Below are 18,799 nucleotides of genomic sequence, written 5' to 3' on the forward strand. Positions count from 1 at the left end.
ATCAGTGAACATAAGACATGAAAACTGTAAGAAGTTGAATAACCAGTAACAACCAAAAATGCAAAATGGAGGTGGCATAAAGGCAAAATCAAGTCTCTTTATGATCGAGTGTTCTTATTTATTAAACTGCACTGAGTAAACATTTTTATGTTGTTTTTTGACACTGTTTGTGGTTAGATATGGAGATTGCCATCCGGTCTTCTACATCGGGTCCCTGGAGGCTGCATCTCAAGAGGCCTTTTATGGCAAAGCCAGAGATGTGAGTATACTCACAGCCCCATTTTCGAACTTCAGCATGAGGAAATGCATTCTGTCTCTATTAAAGCTTGGTAGTAAAGAGTGTGATATTTATTTAACCTCATTAAATAAGCAGTTTATATTCCAAGGCTGTGAGCTAGCTTGTGGGCAAGCTAAAGTTTTTATCGGTTAGTGACAATCTTCAAGTTTAACTTCGTTTTACATTGATGTCACCAGATTGTCATCCTACTGTTCTTCCACCAGTGTAGCTAACGGTTTTTGTCCAAAAGATCAGTATGGAGAAGAGTAGGAGTGATGTGCCATGAAGAATACCTGTCAAATACCTGACAGGTAAAAGGTGAAGGAAAAATGAGACAGATTCAAGTCCTGTGTTTCACAAACTTTGTTTGAGGGAGAAAAAAGAAAAAAGCTGTACTTAATCTCACGCTCTTCTAAAATCCTCTTGCTGCTCGTGCTCATGGAGATTTCTAACCTTCCAAGGTGTATAAACATTCCTGACAGCCTGATTGACAGCACCTCCCTCCCGTCGGCATAATTCCCCATTAAAACTTGCCCGTTTCCCTTTTGAACAGCTGAAGCTTTATTTATAGCGGCTCAGCGCTGCCTCTCCCGCCGCGGCCTCTGAAGGAGGCTTGTATCAACTGACAGCTTGTGTGGATTACAGTTTTATTAGACAGGGAGGAAGCAGCAAGATGTTAGGGGGGTTTCGGAGCACGAGGGGGAGGCTCGACTGGCTCTTCGCCTGTTCCCCAGCTGATCTCCTCTCCTCGCCCAAGCGCACGCAATATGGCCGCCGCTCTCCTCGAGGAAACACAGTGTCGATGAAAATGAACCCAACAGGAAAAAACAGAGCGTCGGACCGCCTTGTGATTCTCTGTCTTTTCCTGCCACTCTCTGTCTCGCTCTGATCTGATCCATCTCCTATGATTTCCAGCTCTGCAGTGCAGACATGAATGAGAGCCGGAGCTTGTCAGCTTCTTTCTCTATGAGCATCCCAACTCACCTGCTGCTCAGTCATCCCTAAATTCCCTTTTCTCTCATTCTTCTCTGTCCTCTCCCGTTCTCCCAAGAACTGGCAATAAATTCCACCCCCCAGCGATTAAAGAGCCTGTTCAAAGTCTTAGTGCATGTCATCTCCTCCGATTGCTCATTAAACAGATATTGTGTGCATGTGTGTGTCCTCATCCTCCTCTCAAAGGCCTGGCCAGCTAATCACTAAGTAAAACACTACATTTGATGAAGTGTTGCTGGAGAGGCAGAGATGCTCCCAATCCGCCCTTAATGAAAACCCGGAGGACCCTTGAGCTCAGCCCCGGGGATCAACGCTAAGGCCCTCCTGACAGGCCACCCATCGGCAGCCCGGCCCTCGCCCAAATCCCCTTAACGTCCAGCTAATCACAGTAACCCCACTCTAGCTCACACACAAAGGCGCGCATCAAAATTCATGGATCCTCCAGCACCTCCATCATGCCCGAGCTAAAAGACGACAGCACCACGCCTGAACCATGATGGCACGGGAACGTGAAGAACGAAATTCCTCTGTTATCTCCAGTTGGTTGGATAGATGTGGCAATAAGAGTGTTCTCTTTCACCTTATTTTGGGCTGTAGAATTTTCTCATCATTGGTGGGAAGTCTAAATTACTTTGAGGTATTATCATGCTCAGGAGCCATACAGCCCATCATTCTCTTTCTTACTCTGCACTTTGCTGCCATGTGATGAGACCTTCCCTTCATTCTGTTTCTGTGTGTACCTGCATGAACCACTGAACTGCTATCAGTCTTCAGCTTAGTGCGGAGGACATTTGCCGATCACTTCTGTTTTAGTGCGGCGCTTTAAGTGCAATCTGCGCTAGCGATCGATGGGGGCGTTTGTATGCTGCGGCCTGAGGTCACGCGGGAGCAGTAATATGAACTCCTCATTTCCCACTGTTTGCTTTTCTACAGGCTGCAGAGCTTTTCACACCCCCCCCCCCCCCCGTGTCTGTCTCCCTTTCTCTCTCTTCTCCATGTCGACTGTAATTAAAAACGTCCTATGATTCAAACATCTACTCAGTGCACTGGGCATCAAAATGGATGCCCGTCAAAGGAAACATATGGGGGGCGGAGGGTCTGGGTCTGTGTACGGCCCCCATTGCTGCGTGTGAAAACTTATTGGCCCCATGTTATTGTCATTTTTCCTAGTGAGGTGATGAGGCTACATTTAGTTCTGCTTCTTTAGTTTGACTTGATGACAGTACAGGAAGAATAAAAAATGCATTGCATGCCATGTAGTGTACATTTTTATTGGTGCTCTGGTTTTTGCATGAGGTTATTTCAGAATGGCTGTCCTGCCCACACAAACATGTTCCTTGTTCTCTGCGTAAGAGTTGGTCCGCGAGCGCCGTCATCATGCCTGCCCTGTGCGCCATGACGGGAAAGCTGGCTCTCATGTTGCACGTTACTCGGCTCGGTCCGTGGGGCGGCGGGGGGCGTGGGTTGCGTCGCGTCTAATCCTCGCGCTCGGCCCAGCCAACGCAGGCGGGTTCACAGTGGGTGCCGTTACAGAGGCCCGGGAGGAGGATGCCGTCATCCGGCGGCTGTGTGAACGCCGTTTTTCTTCCGCTCACAGGGCGGATCGTCTTTCCTCCTCCTTCCCTTCCCTTGTCCCCTCCTTTATCACCTCCTTCAGGCTGCTGGCCTCGCTCTGCGCCGAACAGGTGGGGAGAAGCTGGGATCTGGGTGAGAGCTTTCGGGTCAGTTTCTAGCCCTTAACAGACCCAGTAATTTGGACTGAGCCCTGATTTCTGCAGGCGAAGAAAAGCCCCACAAAAGATGAGCTGGGACAACAATGTGATGAAAGTGGTGAGGAGGGGCCGCTCGTAATAGAGGGGCGGGATATGAAGGGTGCTGCCTAAAGACTGTTATTAGAGAGAATACCTTCTCTCACTCCTCTCAGGAAATCTTAGAAGGCTCAATAGGTCAAAACGTCTTCGCAGCTCAAGGTGAACACATTCTCTCACTCGCTAGCTGGTGCTTTGTGGATTTGGAGGAAAATTGGGGGGTAGGACAGTCAACGTGTGTGTGTGTGTGTGTGTGTGTCTTGTTTTGTGTGTAAAAACCTTCCCTCCATCCAACGGCGCATTTGCTTGTCCACCCAGCATGAGTGTTTAATCTTTTCAGGGTGTTGAATTGAAGGAGTGAAAGAGGCCCGAGTTCTCTCCCGCTAGGAGCCATGCTGCTTATTCTGAAGCTCTAATCGCTGTGCAAACACAGCAGCGCTCCTTGGGCCCTCGCTCTGCGCTCTCTGCCGTCTAGCCCGGTGCTCTCGTCACCACCATAACGCTCCCCCCCCCCACGTGAAATGGTCAGGCCCGCTCCCTGATGCCTCCGCGCGGGCTGAGGGGAAAACGGCAGGGGGTCAGCAGGGGGCATGCCGGTTAGAGCCGCACCGCAATTTGGCGGCGCTTATTCCCGCGCCTCGTCCCGGGAACCCTTTCATGTTTATGGCAGTGTTTGTTTTTTAATTAGCCATCCCGTCCGGCGAGCGAGCCGCGTAAACACGCCGTGGATGACGACAGCCGTCAATATTGTGCGCGCCGCGCTCCGCTAACCCGCGCCGCTGGCATTTGATGCAAAGCAAACAAAGCGATTTGTTCGACTTCTTGTTTTGTCGCCAGCACGCTCGGAGAAAGTTTTATTTACCCCGCGCCGATTTGATTTGGATTGGGCGTCGTAGCTGGACGCCGGGCTTGGCCTCAACAGCTCCGGGGCTCCGCCGCATCAGCGCACAAACGGCTGCTTCATGTTGAGAGCAGTGCTGTCTAAACCCCGCCACAATAACACGAGAGCACGCAGCAGCCAAGCTCATGGCGAGCCTTGTCCTGCAAGGCCCACCAAGATGGGGGATACCATTGTCAGGAATGCTCTGCAAGAGCTCGATGAAATTAAGCTCCTTGGTCGGCCGGGTTCGAAATGGGAGGGGACCAATTTTTTATTGTAAATTTTGTCCTTTTTGTTTTTCAGAGAAAGCTGCTGGCCATCTACCTCCACAATGACGACAGTGTTCTCAGCAATGTCTTCTGCTCCCAGATGATGTGTGCAGACTCCATAGTCTCATATCTCAGCCAGAACTTCATCACATGGGCATGGGATGTCACTAAAGAAGCCAACAAAGCCAGGTAGAACGCAAACACGCACACATACACACTCTCACTCTCTAATATACACACACACACACACACATACACACACTCTCATGCCAAAACACTGACCCACTCAAAATAAAAAAATAAAAGGGGGGGGGGGGTGAGATCGGAAGCATTTTCACACCCAAAATGGATGATCTCATAATGAGAGATTCTGCCCCTCCCCCGTCTGCTCTCCTCTCATCCCTCATTGGGTTCTTTGACAAAAGCAGTTGTTTGCTTTCTGAGGCCCCGACAGGGCAATCTGCACTAATCTGCCCCAATAAAGGGTCAGTTAGACTCCTAGTTCTCATTCAGTCTGCTGCTGAGAATGTCTTCATTTTGGCAAAGGTGGAGGAGGGTAGTTGAGTTTCGTTTCTTGTCAGATTTTGTACGAATTTTTTGTTTTTTACCTTTTTAAACTGAAAATGCTTCCTTGGATGTAAATGTGAGGGTGCTGCTCTCCCTGAGGTAGAATAATAACTCTAAAGACACCTCGTTTCTTGCTTAAAGTCGGTGTAGCGACAGATCCCCTTAACTATTTAGCTGTTGATGGTAGATCTTTTTGTAGTAGTTCTTAGGGTGTAAATTTCATATTTTTTCCTTGCTGCGAATCACTGCGACATTAAGGAGCGCAAGGGGAGAGAAAGGGCGAGGTGAAGGGGGGGGGGGGAGCGAGGGAGGGTCTGGTCAGGTGGCAGATGGAGTCTTGATTGGACCCAGCAGGCTTTGCTGCAGGGCAGGCCTGGGCTTTTCCTTCCACTAGGCTTCACCCCAAAAGGCCTCCTCCCGGAGCAGGCCGTCTCCGAAAGGCGGCGAGTGACCCTGCTCTGGCAGGAGCTCCTTGAGCCGGGCCCCTGCCTCCATTCCTCCGGCTCTCCCCTAGTGCTTTTTGCCCCAGCTGGGCCTTTCTACCACAGATTAAAGGCGGACAACATCTGGGGCTATTCATGAGCGGCAAGCGGCGACGCACACTCACACACGTCCGTGTGTTTTTGTGGGCACACAGACAAAGTCATATCCTGATGCGCACAGGCGCGCGCACAACCACATGCGCGCGCACACGCTTTCTTGTACGTTCTCACGCTCTTGAGTGGAGCCTGACTGACTGGTGATTGGCAGTGTTCACAGTGGTTGTGTGTGTGTGGGGGAGAGAGTAGACCTGGTCTTGGTGCTTAGCTGGCTGCTTTGGCTGTTTTACTGGCCTTTTTAACAGATTAGTTATGCATAGGCACAGCGCTGTGGACTACATGCCAGTGTAATCACCCATGAGACACGCGGCCCTCAGAAGATGACAAGATCTTAGCAAGCTGATTTTTATTTTTCTATTATTTGTGAAGTTTTAGTGTTATGGTTGTCAAAGGTCCTTCACTGTCACACTACTGCCACAGTACATCCCTGACCAGCTCAAAATCAATCCAGTACATGGCACAGCTGGGACTCAAACCGGAGTCACTTGAAGGGCCACAACCCTGCTCCCTAGTGATCAGAAGCTGAATGCGCAGAGGAGCCATTCCGCTCAGGCTGTGAGTGAGTGAGGTGAGTGAGTGAACGAACGAACGAGTGAACGAACATACACATTCCCTAGTATGAGAGGTGTGGGCTGACAGCGTGAGAAAATTCACTGCACACCTTAGTGTGTGGAGTGATTGAGGGAGGGAGTGAGAGAGAGTAAGTGAGGTATGCGAAAGATGTCACTCCCATTATTTAGTCATCCATGATGAGATGTTTAAAAGACCAGGTGTTGGCAGTGCAGGGGAAAATCACTCCCCTCAGGAGGTCTGAAACTTAACATTCTCCTGGATTTCTTCCGCGTCACTTGGCATGTCCCTGTCACACAAGTGTGGCAGTGGGATGGGATCTCAAACTGCTGCAAGTGTGTCAGTACAAAGACTAGTTTTAAATGACGGATCATAAACATCACTCGAGTATGTGAAATATTTTAATACTAGTTTAGTATGTGAAAAATGATGCTGAGAAAATGGGTCCTAATACATTGTCTGTGTATTTTTTGTTATGGGTTCACAGTAAGGATACACTAGGGCCATAATCCTCTGAAGAAATGGTACTTTAAATGCTTTTGGAAAATAAGCCTTCTAGTTTGTAAAACCTGTTTCAGTGTGAAGGAATATTTAACTGACTTTCTGTACACGCCTTTTCTGTTTCAGTAAAGCAGTCAGTCATTTTGTTCAACTTTCAATTCATTCTCATAATAGTCCTCAGTGCCTTTTCTCTCCCCCCCAACCCCTCACACTAGTCGGTTCCATCACCCTATTTTACCAGCCTGTTATTAAGACTGCGCTTATTAAAGGAAGAGGGGAGAATCTAATCTATATTTGCATTCAGTCTATAGCAATTCATTAATATTATGACATTTACTGTGAGCTCTGCAAGCCAGCGTGCTACCCTTTTCCTTCAGTGAAATGTTAATTTAAAGTTCTGTCTTTGTAATGGAATAAGAAATCCTCCCTGGCCTATCAAATTCTGCGAGGCAGGAGCAGAATACTAATACGCCGCCATGGTGTTTTTAGAGGGAGAGTGGTGTCACTCGGAAGCAAACACACAATAGAGGGGTTTTTAATATACAAGGAGTCATCTTCCCTTATGATCTGGGTTTTTTTTCTTCCTTTCACTGTTTCATTTTATCTGCCAACTTGCTGGTCTTTCTTTCTGTGTCTATGTCTCTGTCCATCAGAGAATGGCTGTGTAATGTTTTCCCTTTGAGTTTGTGTGTGTGGGTGGGTGCGAGAGTGTGTGGGTGCGAGTGTGGGAGTCTCATGTTTCCTGGCTCTCCCCACCAGGCTGCTCACCATGTGCACGAGGCATTTTGGGAGCGTTGTTGCACAGACCATCCGGACGTACAAAACGGATCAGTTCCCCCTATTGCTCATCGTCATGGGCAAGCGGACGTCCAACGAGGTTTTAAATGTCATTCAAGGTAACCTGCGATGGAACACAGAGAGCATCCTGACACTGGCTGGTTTTCACAAAGGCAGCATTCATACGTGTGGAGTTGCTCGTGCTGTTTAACAGTGGTGGTTACAGACTATTACAGTTTCTGATGATCAAAGTATGCTGCTGGTGAATGCACTCCTATTTTCCTGGGTTATATAAATGTGTGTGTGTGTGTGTGTGTGTGTGTGTGTGTTTACAAGGCAACACGACAGTGGACGAGCTAATGATGAGGCTGATGGGAGCGATGGAGATCTTCACTGCTCAGCAGCAAGAGGACATCAGAGACGAGGTGAGCAAGTCCAGGTCAAGTGCCTGCTTACTGAGACCCCTCTGCACACCTGGGTAGAGGGGCCTGCTAAACAGCACAAAAAAACCTGACCTGGCAAGTCAGTTCACCTGAGGGCCCAAATGCAAGTTCCTGTTCTTATTTTCCTCTTCATAAAACAGAGTGAAACGTTTCTCAAAAGGGCGGAGTTTTAGTGACTGGCTAGGACAAAAGAATGATTCTGTCTCACTTAAGAATTGACACAGTCAAACAAGAAAAAAATACACACTGTAAAATTGTGTTTGCGTATGTGTGTGTGTGTGTGTGTGTGTGTGTGTTAGGTCAGTAAGAAGTACTGTTCATTAGCTACTTTGATCACTACCAAACCTGGAATGGACTATAACAAAGAAATGAACAGGATGCCGTTTCTATATGCTTTCGCCGCATGCCACCACAGATTGTTGTAAATCAATGAACTTTGTACAAACAAACTCTCACACAAAGATGAGGCCTAAAAACAAGACGTGTGTGTTGGTGGGTAAGTTTTATAAGGGCTTACCGGTTTTCCCTATTGTACCTCTGTAAAAAGGATTTCGCTGTTCTTTCTAAGATCACCACGGCAGGGCCATACAGAAAGGACTGAAACACAAAGCAGCACATAGCTGTATATTAACTAACAGACCTGAGCTCCCTGCTGCCTTCCGAGCAGTGGCACTCTGTTCTGCCATGCTCTGGAACTCACCTTGGGCAGTTTTACTGAGAAATTGCATCGTTGCTATACCGCTCATGTCTGCACACATGCGAACACACACACGCGTGTGCATGCATGTATGTAGGCATGTGCCCAGGTGTTTTCATTCAGGGGTCACTCCACATAGCAGCCTGAGTGGGGTATGCTGCAGTTCTGCTCACATAGCAAGCATGGGTTAGTTGTCCCCTCTGGCTGCTTTTCTCATTTGATTCCTGTCTGCCCTCCATGGCATTGCTCAGCACCACCGAGCTGTGCACAGAACGCCATGCCATTTAGAGTGCAGCTGAGAACATGTCATTGACCTGCTTGGTACAGTATATACTTGTACTCCTTGTGGAAACCATACTCTTATTACTGGATGATTTGAGAAGGTATTTTTTTATTAGCATCTGTGATCCGAACATTTATAACGGTGGCTAAAGGCAGAAGGTTTGGAATGAATGTCTCAAAAAACTCAACTGAAATTAGCATTTTTGTGTGATGACCTTGGCTGTTGTAGATCCAGGACAAGGTGTTTAATAAGTCTGCCTTAAACACGCATTAGCGGCAAGAGTCAGTTTCCACCAACTTACTATGACTTGCAAGGCACAATATAGGACTATAGGAAATGCATCGCATAACACAGACAGTGATGTATGAGGATATTTATGATCATAATGAACACTGTTTACACCCATTAAGCCATTTAAGCCCTGCCCCCACTCTAGTGCGGTTAAGATCTGCTGTAGCCTGGCTCTCGGATGCTCCCGCAGCGGGTACGGCCCAGCTCAGCCCAGGCACCGAGCGCTTTTTTCGGGCGTGATTAATGGCTCCTGTTGGCTAGGGAGGTGAATGCGAAGTGGCGGGTAATGCATTAGCAGGCTAATGGAGCTGGGGTAATGGAGGTGTGAGTCCTCCAGTGTGACGTTCGCTCCGTGACAGCTGTGAGGCAAATTCTGAGACTTGCCAGGGCTGAACCACAGACATTCCCATCCTGATGGAGGCAGAGGTCCTCAGACTGGAAGAATGGGATTGCCTAAAGTGTACAGCTGTTAAATGTGGTGAAATACTCAAATATTTGCCCTAATGGTATGTTTTATTACTAATGTAAGATAGCTCTAGGGGAGGGCTGGTGGTGTGCGTGCATCCACAAATTTGTCTACATAGACACTCACTCTCTGCTGCTGTTGCGCTCATTGTAGACTAGAGATTTGATTCAAGGAATATAACTGACTTGATTCAGTTCAGACCCTTTTCTTATTCACATAAGGTTTGTTCTTGAAGTTGACTCGCTGTTTTTAGCAACAGACGTTTTCTAAAACCAGAGGAGTCATTGCTGTGCGTGTAAGAGCAAGTGGGTTTGGGAAAACACCTCACCATGTCTTGCTGGTATTAGTGTTTTTCCACTGAAGATGGTGCAATATATGAGAGCAGTCAGCTGCCATTTGATTTACTTTCAGCGGCTCAGTTAAATTTTGGCCTCCCTGCTTTGGTTGTCCTGCGGTGGATCTCCCAGCATGCTCCAGGCCCATCCACCTGCCTGCTCCTCAGTGGTACTCCTTCACTTCTCCCCTCGTGGTCCAGGATGCAGGGCAGACCCGTATGCTTTTCGCTCCACTGGAGCTTGCGTGGGCCGGCAGGAACCTTTCCAATAGACACGCGCATACAATGGAGTAAATGGACCCTTGGATGTATGCAGTGGAACACAAAAGATACTCTTTCCGTCTGATTTCCTTTCCTACTTTGTCAGTCTGACATTTTCATGGTGCCACGAAATCAAAGTTTCCCTTTTATGTCGCATTAATCACTTTCTGTGTGCTGTTTGCATGCGTTCTAACATCAGGAGTGGTTGTGTTTTCCATTCCTGTATTTTATTGTGACTAGTGTTAGATTTTATGACGTGATCTCCCCTGCATGTCCTCAGGATGAGCGCGAGGCCAGGGAAATGGTGAAGCGGGAGCAGGACGAAGCCTATCGCTTGTCTTTAGAGGCTGATCGCAAAAAGGTTGGTGAAAGCAAATTTTCTTATTTAGCTTTTTAGCTCCATTGTTAGTAAAATGTGACTTGAGTCATCTCAAGTGGTCTGAGGAAATTGATTGCCTTAAACCATTTACATTTAGTAATTCAAACCATTTGAGCATAACTCATTTCCTAAGTTGAGTATAAACAGCACGTAGATATATTGTTGTAAACTTTAATCAAGTGAATTGTACTAATTTGAATAATTATGCTGCATTTCAAGTAGTTGAATAATAGGCATATCTGTAGTAATTTATTAACTAATTAATGTTAGGCTAGGTTAAATGCTATCTTTACATAGATTGGACTACCTTAACAAGCTCACACATCTTCCCATGAAGACCAGATGCTAAAAAAACCCCAAAAACACCACACCAGCTCTTTGATTCATGTCTATGTGCACACACAAGTTAGTAATCACGGCAATCACAGGAAAATTCATGAAGAGTTTAGATCTGAGGAGACAGCCTCACCTCAGTGTGCAAATAAGTGATGTTGGGAGCCAATAGAGCAGCTGTATGGCTACATGGTAAAAGAGACTGGCTTTCAACAGGCTGTAAACAGCAGTGTAAACTGAGGTAATTTTGTATGGTATACTGTGATATCCATGGTTAGTTTAGTTAAATGTAGTTAAATGTAGGTTTGGTTTCGGGCCATTTTTTCTTGAATCATTCACAGCTACAGTGTCGTAAACTCTACTTCACATTTGTTAGAGAGAAGCACAGGAACGGGAAGAGGCGGAGCAAGTACGTCAGGAGCAAATCAGGAAAGAGCAAGAAGAGGAACGAGAGGTGAGGATTTACTCTGTGGTCACACTCCAGCCTCACACTGCTGGCCTCACAGAAATCATGGCTATAGGTTCTATTACTATGCAGTCTAACACCTGTTGTTATGGCCTTAAGTACATGCTCACATATGCATTTTTTTATATGTATATAATATATTTGTGTGTGTGTGTGTGTGTGTGTGTGTGTGTGTCTATATATGCGCACGCGCCTTAATTGTAAGGTGTACTCCACCACTCCTGGACTTCTGGTACCACTGTTGTTCTCTAAAGTCAACTGACTGACTGCGCGAGTGTCCTGTGTACATTGTGTCGAGCTTTATTCGTCCTCTTTCATGAGTGACCTGGTTTTAACCAAAGGGCAGGTGTTGGCTGGATGCTTTTAGTATACAATTATATTGTAAATGCACTGGTAAATACTGTTTATGCAAACACTTAAGAATACTGCATAGACGGATATGTATGCATTCATATATATATACTTGCACAAAATATCCAGACATCACCTGCCTGCCCTTTCTTTGCTTTGCTTTTTAAAGAAAAAAGGATCGTTCATGAAAGACACCACTGGAAACATGGTACTATTGTGCCATCAGTCAACTAACTGTACTTTTGGATTGACCATAAATGCTGTGGTGTATGTCGTAAGGCTGTAGAGTAGGAGTACCTAATAAATTATTAGGTCATTATCACGCGTGGCAGGTTACAGAAATGACCGTTGCATTACATGTGACAGGTGCACGACAAATTAAAGGAAGTTTTAAGGCAACGATGAAAATATCTCTTTTACAGACACTGGTGTGAACAAATCCTTGCACTGTTTAGTATGGATACATTGGTGACATTGCACTTAGGCGTGTGCTTAACACGCGTGTGCGTGAGATTCTTGAGATATTTACGTCTTCGTACTAGAGACAGCACCACTAAATTGTCACCTTTTAAAGCCTGGACTGTAAAAGGCTTATGAGTGATGACCATTTAAGCATGAGAGTCTCAGACTAGACTTGTGGTAGGAAACAGGGCATGCTGCTGATGGTGGCGCACACAATTGTTATTGTCCCTTTAGCGAATTGAAATGCACAACACACAAGCTCACATTAAATCCCTGACTTACAAAGGCGTGTGCGCACACAAAGCGGCCCTGGCTTTAAAGGGCTGGTGGAGAAGTCCAGCTTCCTGCTTTTTCTTGTGACCTGCCCGTACTCTGTTTACCTGGTAATATAAAGCTTCTCTTCTGCCGATGGGAACCTGCTGTAGGAGATCATTTGCCACATTTAGTTAAACAGGTTTCAGAAAAAAGCTTATAATTACTTCTGTGCAGCTTACTTTCATTTTGTCTTTTGCTTGCAGTCCATTGCCATGGTGTTTCCAACCCCTTGCACGCTTATAAAAAACAGTGTCTTTTGACATATGATACCTCACGATAGCTTGAACTAGCTTGGTGGAGGCGCGTATGGATTAGGGGTTAGCAGTGTATGGTGCGTTGTAGCGATGCGCATATAGATGAAGCCAATTGGGAGTAATTGTGTCAGGTCAGTTTTTTCATGTGCGCATGTGCATGTGTTTTAATGAGAGGCGCTTTCTGAAGCTGCTCACCTGCTGTCTGTAATGAACCCTAAGGGACTCGCTACTGCACACGCAGCAGGGAAAACACACCACACACACACACACAGATAAAATCACCTGCACCAAGCACCTGCACTAGTTATTTGTTCTTTGCCTGTTCTGTGAAAGATTGCACTGTCACGCATATATGACAACAATTTCACGCCTCTTGATGCGAATCTCTCGGCTGTGAAACGGGTGAAATCTCATGTATTCTCTCTGTTCGGTGAAGTTCTGGGCCTGGCGCATATGACATAATAACTCTGTGGTGTCAGAGGTGCTGAAGTGCTGCAGCATGTATGCAGTGAATCTGCTTCACTCTTGGTGTCCGGAGAGGAACAGAAACAACGCGGTCGTCAGAGTCTGTTTCTGTACTGTGCAGGTTCACTTCCCTGCCGTCATGGAGAAAGATGGCAGATCTTAAAAGGACGCTGTATAGCATGTGCAACAGCTGTTGCAGACTGTGTGTGTGTGTCTGCATTCTGGCTACCCTGATGCTTAATTTTTCTGACATTGTGTATGAATAAACAAAGCAGCAGGACACTCTCCACCTGGAGTCTGGCCAAGCTTGCAGACACACACACTCGCGCGCACACAAACTCACAAACAAATATGCTCGTGTGCGCTCGCACGCACGCACCACTAGTGCATATGTGCAACAACAATGGATTGAGACAAACAGCACAGAGCGGGCAAAGAGGACAAATGCTGCCTGTGATTGAGACTCTTTTGTGTCCGATGTGGCTGAAGGAGAGAGGAGAAGGGGGGTGAGCGGTGATGTCATTCTGTCTTATGTCAGGTGCTACACAAATGCGCACACACACACACACACACACACACACACACTGTTTGCTTTGTGCAGTGAAAGGGATGCTTTGGAGTGCTCTTTGTGTGCAGGGTTATACACGCACGCACACACACACGGAGGGTAGGGCTTGGGTCTGGGGAGGGACGCTGCTCATCCCCTAAAGAGCCCTTTCCATGCGGGCCCCTACCTGAGGGAGCAGGGCCGGCACGCGCGCACATAAAGCCTACAGCTGCTAATGAGCTACTGTTGTACACTTTGATGAAATATAATTGCATTACGGTGGGTAAATAAAGGCGGCGCGTGTTGTCACAGCATATGCTACCCAGTGTCACAACAGGAACAACAAGCTGGAGGTGAAAACCCCAGAGGAGCAGCGGGTCCTGCTCCGAGCCACAGGGGAGCCAACTCGACGACTCCTCCCCTCTTCCTCTACCTTCTCTCTCTCTTGCTCTGTCACACCACTCCATTATAGGGCTCCCACTTCTAGTTTTGCTTTCTGACTTAACTAGCCCCCTTGAGCTCTTTTTATTGTACACCTGTCCAGCTCAATCATTTAACGTAAGACATTTACTTTATTGTTACAGATTTAACAGTGTAACAGCTGACTAACCTTTATGAAGAGGCCTGGTAAATTCTATTTATTAACAGAGCTATGCTGACAAACCTACAACTTTTATGTGAGCAGTATGGTGCATAAACTCAGCACACACCGCATTACCATGATGTACAGTATGAATGAAGGTCGACGTGTTGGGCTTTGATGGGCCGCTCCATTGCGGGGATACGTGGTGGCTGATATCATGACTCCTCTGCCCAGGCCATCCGCCTGTCACTGGAGCAGGCCTTACCGCCAGAGCCCAGCGAGGACGGAGGCGAGCGGATCAGCAAGCTCCGGATCCGGACTCCCAGCGGAGAGTTCCTGGAGCGCCGCTTCCTGGGCACCACCCGGCTGCAGGTTCTCTTTGACTTCGTGGCCTCCAAAGGCTATCCATCCGACGAATTCAAACTGCTGACCACCTTCCCCCGCAGAAACGTGAGTCTGCACAAACACGCGCCTGCACACGCTCTGCCCGGTCAGGCACATGAACACGCCGCGCCAAGACTTGCTTCCGTCCTTACTTGTGCATCAGTAGTGGGTGTAATCATTAATGACCAGATATGATATTAGAACAGGTCCCTAGTGATGCTGAATATCTCTTAATTCCTGTCCATCTGTGGTGCAGTAATTACAGTACTGAGACAGGATTGTGCTTTCTCTTTGTGTGTGCCCGTGTGCGTGAGTGTGAGCGAGTGTTACAGCTCAGCAGGAAAAAGAGAGTGTATAATTGGCTGGTTAATCCCACCGTGTGGCTGGAGTTTGTTGCTCATCTTTAATCCCTGAGAGTTTGTGTGTGTCTCTACCATATAACACCGCCCCCACCCCAACACATAAATTAAAATCCATGCATCATTAATTAGTATTTTTTTAAATGTTTTTTTATAGTGCATGCGTAATTTGCAGAATATTAATTAGGGTCCTTGGATGTAGGAAAGCACACTGGCTACTTAAGATACAGTCAGCACGTTTGTCCTATGTGAGCATGTTTTGTGCCACGCGGTCATTAGAGAGCTGGGTGTGCTCGCTCTGCGGCAGGTAGATAACGAGCACTGCTCTTAACGACCTGACTAATTAACAGCATGGAAACAGAAATGGGCTTTCCATTAATCAGGAGAAGTGTGCAGGCCTGCCCGGACAGCATGCCATCCAATCCCACAGGGACTGGGAGGAAGGCACATGAAAACACACACGTGCCCACGCACGCACCCATACATGCACAAATTCACACAATTACACAAACACGCACACCACCACCACTGCTCAAGCGGGCACAAATCTCATACCTAAATGTTAACAGTCACAATGTACCAATCCACATAAGGGGGGGAAAAAAAACAAGATAAAACAGAATAAAAAAAACAGAGCACAGAAGCTTTTGTTTAGGAACCAGAGAAGAAAATGCATGTGCGTGCGTGCGTGCGTGCGTGCGTGCGGACTCCCAGCACGCGCGCCCGGAAAAGTGTATCCAGCGTTGGAGTGAGTTTGTAGAGTTGGAGTGAGTTTGCAGAGTTGAGTGCAGAAAGACTGGCAATGTTGCTCACTGTGAACACAGTGCCCAAGTTTAATCCTTCTTCTCATTCTCGCCTTCTCTCTCTCACTCTCGCGCTCTCCTTCCTCTAATTAAAATCATCTCTTCCACAGACTTCTCTCCATCCCTCCCTCAGGATTAGAGCGTGCAGCGCTATTGCGTTTGTAATTCTGCACAAATGTTTAAACTTCATCTCTCTCTCTCTCTCTCTCTCTCTCTCTCTCTCTCTCTCTCTCTCTCTCCCTCCGCCTCGTCCGTACACCGAAACCCAAGCTAATTGCCAGCAATAAGAGAGTGATTAAACAGAGAGGGGCTGAGAGGGAGGGCGAGCGTGGCGGATGCTGTTGTTTCTCGGGCCGTCCGTGCCTCAGCGAGGCTTGCTCTTTTACTGCTCCTGTTTGCTCTCTCCTTCTCTTCGAGCACCTGCACTCTTTGGGTGGGTGGGCGGGTGCGGGAGGGGGGGTGGAGCTAAAGGAGGGATTAGCACCAGCTTCTGAGTTCTCCAGCTATTCATATGCTCTTTAATGCAATGCCAGAGTTTCATAGGCCATCACACCCTATTCACACTGGCTTTACTACCATTGCGGTTATCTACACCATCAGTCAGCATTCAAAGTCAGTGCGACTGCTGCTCTTAGCCGCCTCGTCTAACTGCCTTTACGCTCTTCCCGCGCGGCTGCTTTGTCTACGCCGGCCGCGTTCGCCGTCTGAGGGTCGCCACCATCCCGTTTCGATGCGTCTCCGCGTTTTTTTACAACCCCGACGGCTGGCGCAGGTCCCCGCGTCTGTGTTTGGCTTGGCCCCTCGCCTTCAGCGCGTAGAGCTCCTCTCTCAGGCTAGCCAAGAGGCCATGGATCGGCGCCCTTCTCCACCCATGACCCCTCCTCGGCCGCCTCCCGCCTCCAGCCGTGATCCAACAGCCCCCAACCCCCCGACGGGCCGATAATGATCCCCCACTGCTTTCCTTAATTGGCCAAATAAACAGTCGGCAAACCCGGCACTAACTCAGACCTGGCCATCGGGTTTTAATTAACGGGGTAGGGCCCTAAACTGCTTCATTACGCAGCGCGTTGTTTCAGCTGTGCATCCTGCCCCGGTTCGGAAGCCGCTTCATTGTCCGCCTGTTTGTTTTCCAGCGGCCCGTTGTCGCGCTGCCTTTTCACTTGCTCTAATGAAGTGCAGTATTGATCCTTTTGAAGCAGCGATGCGCGGGAGAACAAAGGCGGCGGTGCGTCCGCGCGGCTCATTGTTCATTTGGTTGAAATGTTTTGGTGGGCGCGCTCCAGGACACGGAGCCGCTCTAATCGCCCTGCCCTGGTCCCCGGTGCTCCAGCGCAAGGTTTGCTCTGCCGACACGTCTTCATAGCCTCCACCTGCCGTACTGTGCAAGCTCGGTATTGTCATTTTAATTAGCATGTACTGTTGTATTGATCGGACTAATCCTTAAACATACTTTTACTGAAATTAATTTTGCCACTTTGCCAGCTGCAGATCATATCAGTAAATCAGGTTTCTGCGGCATGTAAGCGATGTCACACAGGAAAACAAAGGTGCATTGTTGAACTCGCTGCTCTCTCTATTCTTTGATGCTTCCTTTAAGATTCTAGATACAGCCTTAATTAAACATTTCTTCACTGCCTACATGGTGAAATTAGCAGCACTGAATTAGCTCCTACAGGGCTAAACCTAATTAAACTTTGGCGATGTAAATTGAACTCTGTAGGAGTCAGTTTAACACTGACTTATTTTCATTGCACACTCCAACACAATCTTTTATTGATACCCAACCTGGTTGGGTCAAATACTTAACTGACTGGTAGTCTTTGATATATTTATTGTTCATCCATCTCTCTGTGTCCCTCTCTGGTCACCAGGGCAGCTGTCTGTCTTGTTTTTGTTGGACTGTGTGGGGCCGCTCAACTTGAGGAGTGTGTTAAAGGTTTAGCTGGATTACCTGCCATCAGCATCCTCGGGGTCTAAAGAAAACAGCCAAGCAACACACTCCTCAGTCACACTTCTTCCCTTTCTAATAACCCTTCATGGGATTATGAAGAGATGAGCCACCCCATTCTGAAACGGGCTTGCTTCATATGTTTGTCCTCTCTCTATTTCTGCGTGCGTGTGTGTGGGAGTGTGTGACAATGCTTTGATCAGTGTTGCACAGATTAGTCTAATATAATTGCTGAAGGGCAAGCAGAAGGTTCTGGGGAAACAAACAAGTGCGGTGGACGAGGGAGAAGGAGAGAGCGTAGCTGAGGAAATGAGCGGGAGGGACGGGTAGAGGGGAGGAAAACAACAGCTTTGTTTGTTGACAGATGCTTCTGCTCTTATGGTCTGTTAATTGGATAACAATGTAAACAATCACCCATGGCATCTGTCTCCTGCCATAGAGTGGCACCTTGTTTCTCTCCCCTTTTCCTCTCTTGAAGAGAACAGTCATGGAAACGCACCGCCACACCTGCTCCACCCTGTACCCTCATTTGGTTCTACGTGATGCTGAGGTGTTACAGCAGCATCTCAAGTTCATTTGCATAGGCACTATTTGTGAAGTGCAGCGCAGGAGGAGGGACAGATCGCGTGGCAGTACAGGGAGAAGGTTTTTTGTTTTGTTTTGTTTTTTTAACGGAGCCATCTTGCTTCTTTCTCTCTGCGTCTTTCTCCCCCACCACCACCCAGTGCCAGCTTGTGCTGCTGGTGTCGTCTCAATCTCAATTCCCCCCCCCCCCCCCCATTGGCGAATGCCACCTCCTCCTGGTGTCATGCGGTGCCCCCAGGTCGTGCTGAGGAACAAAGGGCAGCACTCACGCACTTGTGTGACTTTTTTGCGGGCTACAGAGAGCAAATGTGCTGTTATTGGTGTGCCATCACTCGGGTCCCTAGAGAGAGCCGTCCTGCTGACAAGCCTCTGATCTTCCCGGCATCCGTCAGAGCAGTGTTTCCGACAGCTCCACCCGAGGGCATGCACTGAACAGCCCCATCCTAATGAGACACCCCGATATGAATGCGGACGACGCTCTTTAACACAGTTAAAGAAAGAATTATTCAAGCCTTAGATGAGATTTTTGTCTGAAATATGTGGTACAAC

General features: G+C 47.7%; 1 protein-coding gene across 2 annotated transcripts in view; it reads left to right on the forward strand.

The window, feature by feature from the left end:
• The window catches only part of faf1 (Fas (TNFRSF6) associated factor 1), a 57,094-nt gene that overhangs the window by 35,666 nt on the left and 2,629 nt on the right, over nt 1-18,799 (forward strand). For both annotated transcript variants that reach the window (XM_035521924.2, XM_035521925.2), the window contains exons 12-18: nt 178-259; nt 4,262-4,416; nt 7,224-7,360; nt 7,578-7,666; nt 10,297-10,377; nt 11,105-11,182; nt 14,406-14,621. In XM_035521924.2, the coding sequence (XP_035377817.2) occupies nt 178-259; nt 4,262-4,416; nt 7,224-7,360; nt 7,578-7,666; nt 10,297-10,377; nt 11,105-11,182; nt 14,406-14,621 (838 nt within the window). The remainder of the gene's footprint in view (nt 1-177; nt 260-4,261; nt 4,417-7,223; nt 7,361-7,577; nt 7,667-10,296; nt 10,378-11,104; nt 11,183-14,405; nt 14,622-18,799) is intronic.

Source organism: Electrophorus electricus, chromosome 25 (assembly GCF_041902795.1).
Source record: "Electrophorus electricus isolate QZ-2024a chromosome 25, ASM4190279v1, whole genome shotgun sequence".
NCBI lineage: Eukaryota > Metazoa > Chordata > Actinopteri > Gymnotiformes > Gymnotidae > Electrophorus > Electrophorus electricus.